The sequence below is a fragment of the Mesitornis unicolor genome, unplaced genomic scaffold (assembly GCF_000695765.1).
Source record: "Mesitornis unicolor isolate BGI_N332 unplaced genomic scaffold, ASM69576v1 scaffold36595, whole genome shotgun sequence".
Lineage (NCBI taxonomy): Eukaryota > Metazoa > Chordata > Aves > Mesitornithiformes > Mesitornithidae > Mesitornis > Mesitornis unicolor.
This window is the reverse complement of record NW_010186796.1, coordinates 3,948-4,450: the sequence shown is the minus strand read 5'-3', so window position 1 is coordinate 4,450 and position 503 is coordinate 3,948. Positions and strand designations below refer to the sequence as shown.

At 53.5% G+C, this 503-nt stretch overlaps 1 protein-coding gene across 1 annotated transcript in view; it reads left to right on the top strand.

Moving 5' to 3' along the window:
* The window catches only part of SP1 (Sp1 transcription factor), a gene marked incomplete at both ends in the record, with an annotated part of 2,282 nt that overhangs the window by 333 nt on the left and 1,446 nt on the right, over positions 1 to 503 (top strand). Inside the window, one exon of the mRNA XM_010185246.1 lies at positions 454 to 501. Within this exon, the coding sequence (XP_010183548.1) occupies positions 454 to 501 (48 nt within the window). The remainder of the gene's footprint in view (positions 1 to 453; positions 502 to 503) is intronic.

Sequence of the window (503 nt, the reverse complement as noted above, 5' to 3'; positions counted from 1 at the left end):
CTGTGCCCTCGAAAACACCACGGTTCCCCTGCTCCCAGTAAACACCACGGCCCCGACTGGCCCTTCTCCAGCTCGAGGTGCCCTGAAATGGCTGTACTTCCCCAGAGCTGTTCTCTGTGGGGAGATTCACTCGGTTTGGGGTGGAGGACACGTCTCTCCTTGCATTTTGCATGTTGACTCCCTCCCCTTTCCTCCTTCCCAGAGGGTTTTTCCCTGTGGGTTCAGTCTGTCCCAGCCTGACAGCCCTGTGTCTGGCAGTTGTATTTTTCCGGCTGTGGGTGGGTTTTCTCAGGAAGGAGTGTTTATCTTTTCCAAGTACGCTCCTCCCTGCTTTCTCTTTTATTTTTTTTCGCCCTCTTTTTTTTTTCCCCTATTATTATTATTTTTTTCATTTTTTTTGGCCTGCCCATCGGGCCGGCCTCCCACTTCCTTAACTCCTCCTCTCCTTCCCAGGAATCGCAGCCTTCCCCGCTGGCTCTGCTGGCAGCCACCTGCAGCAGGGT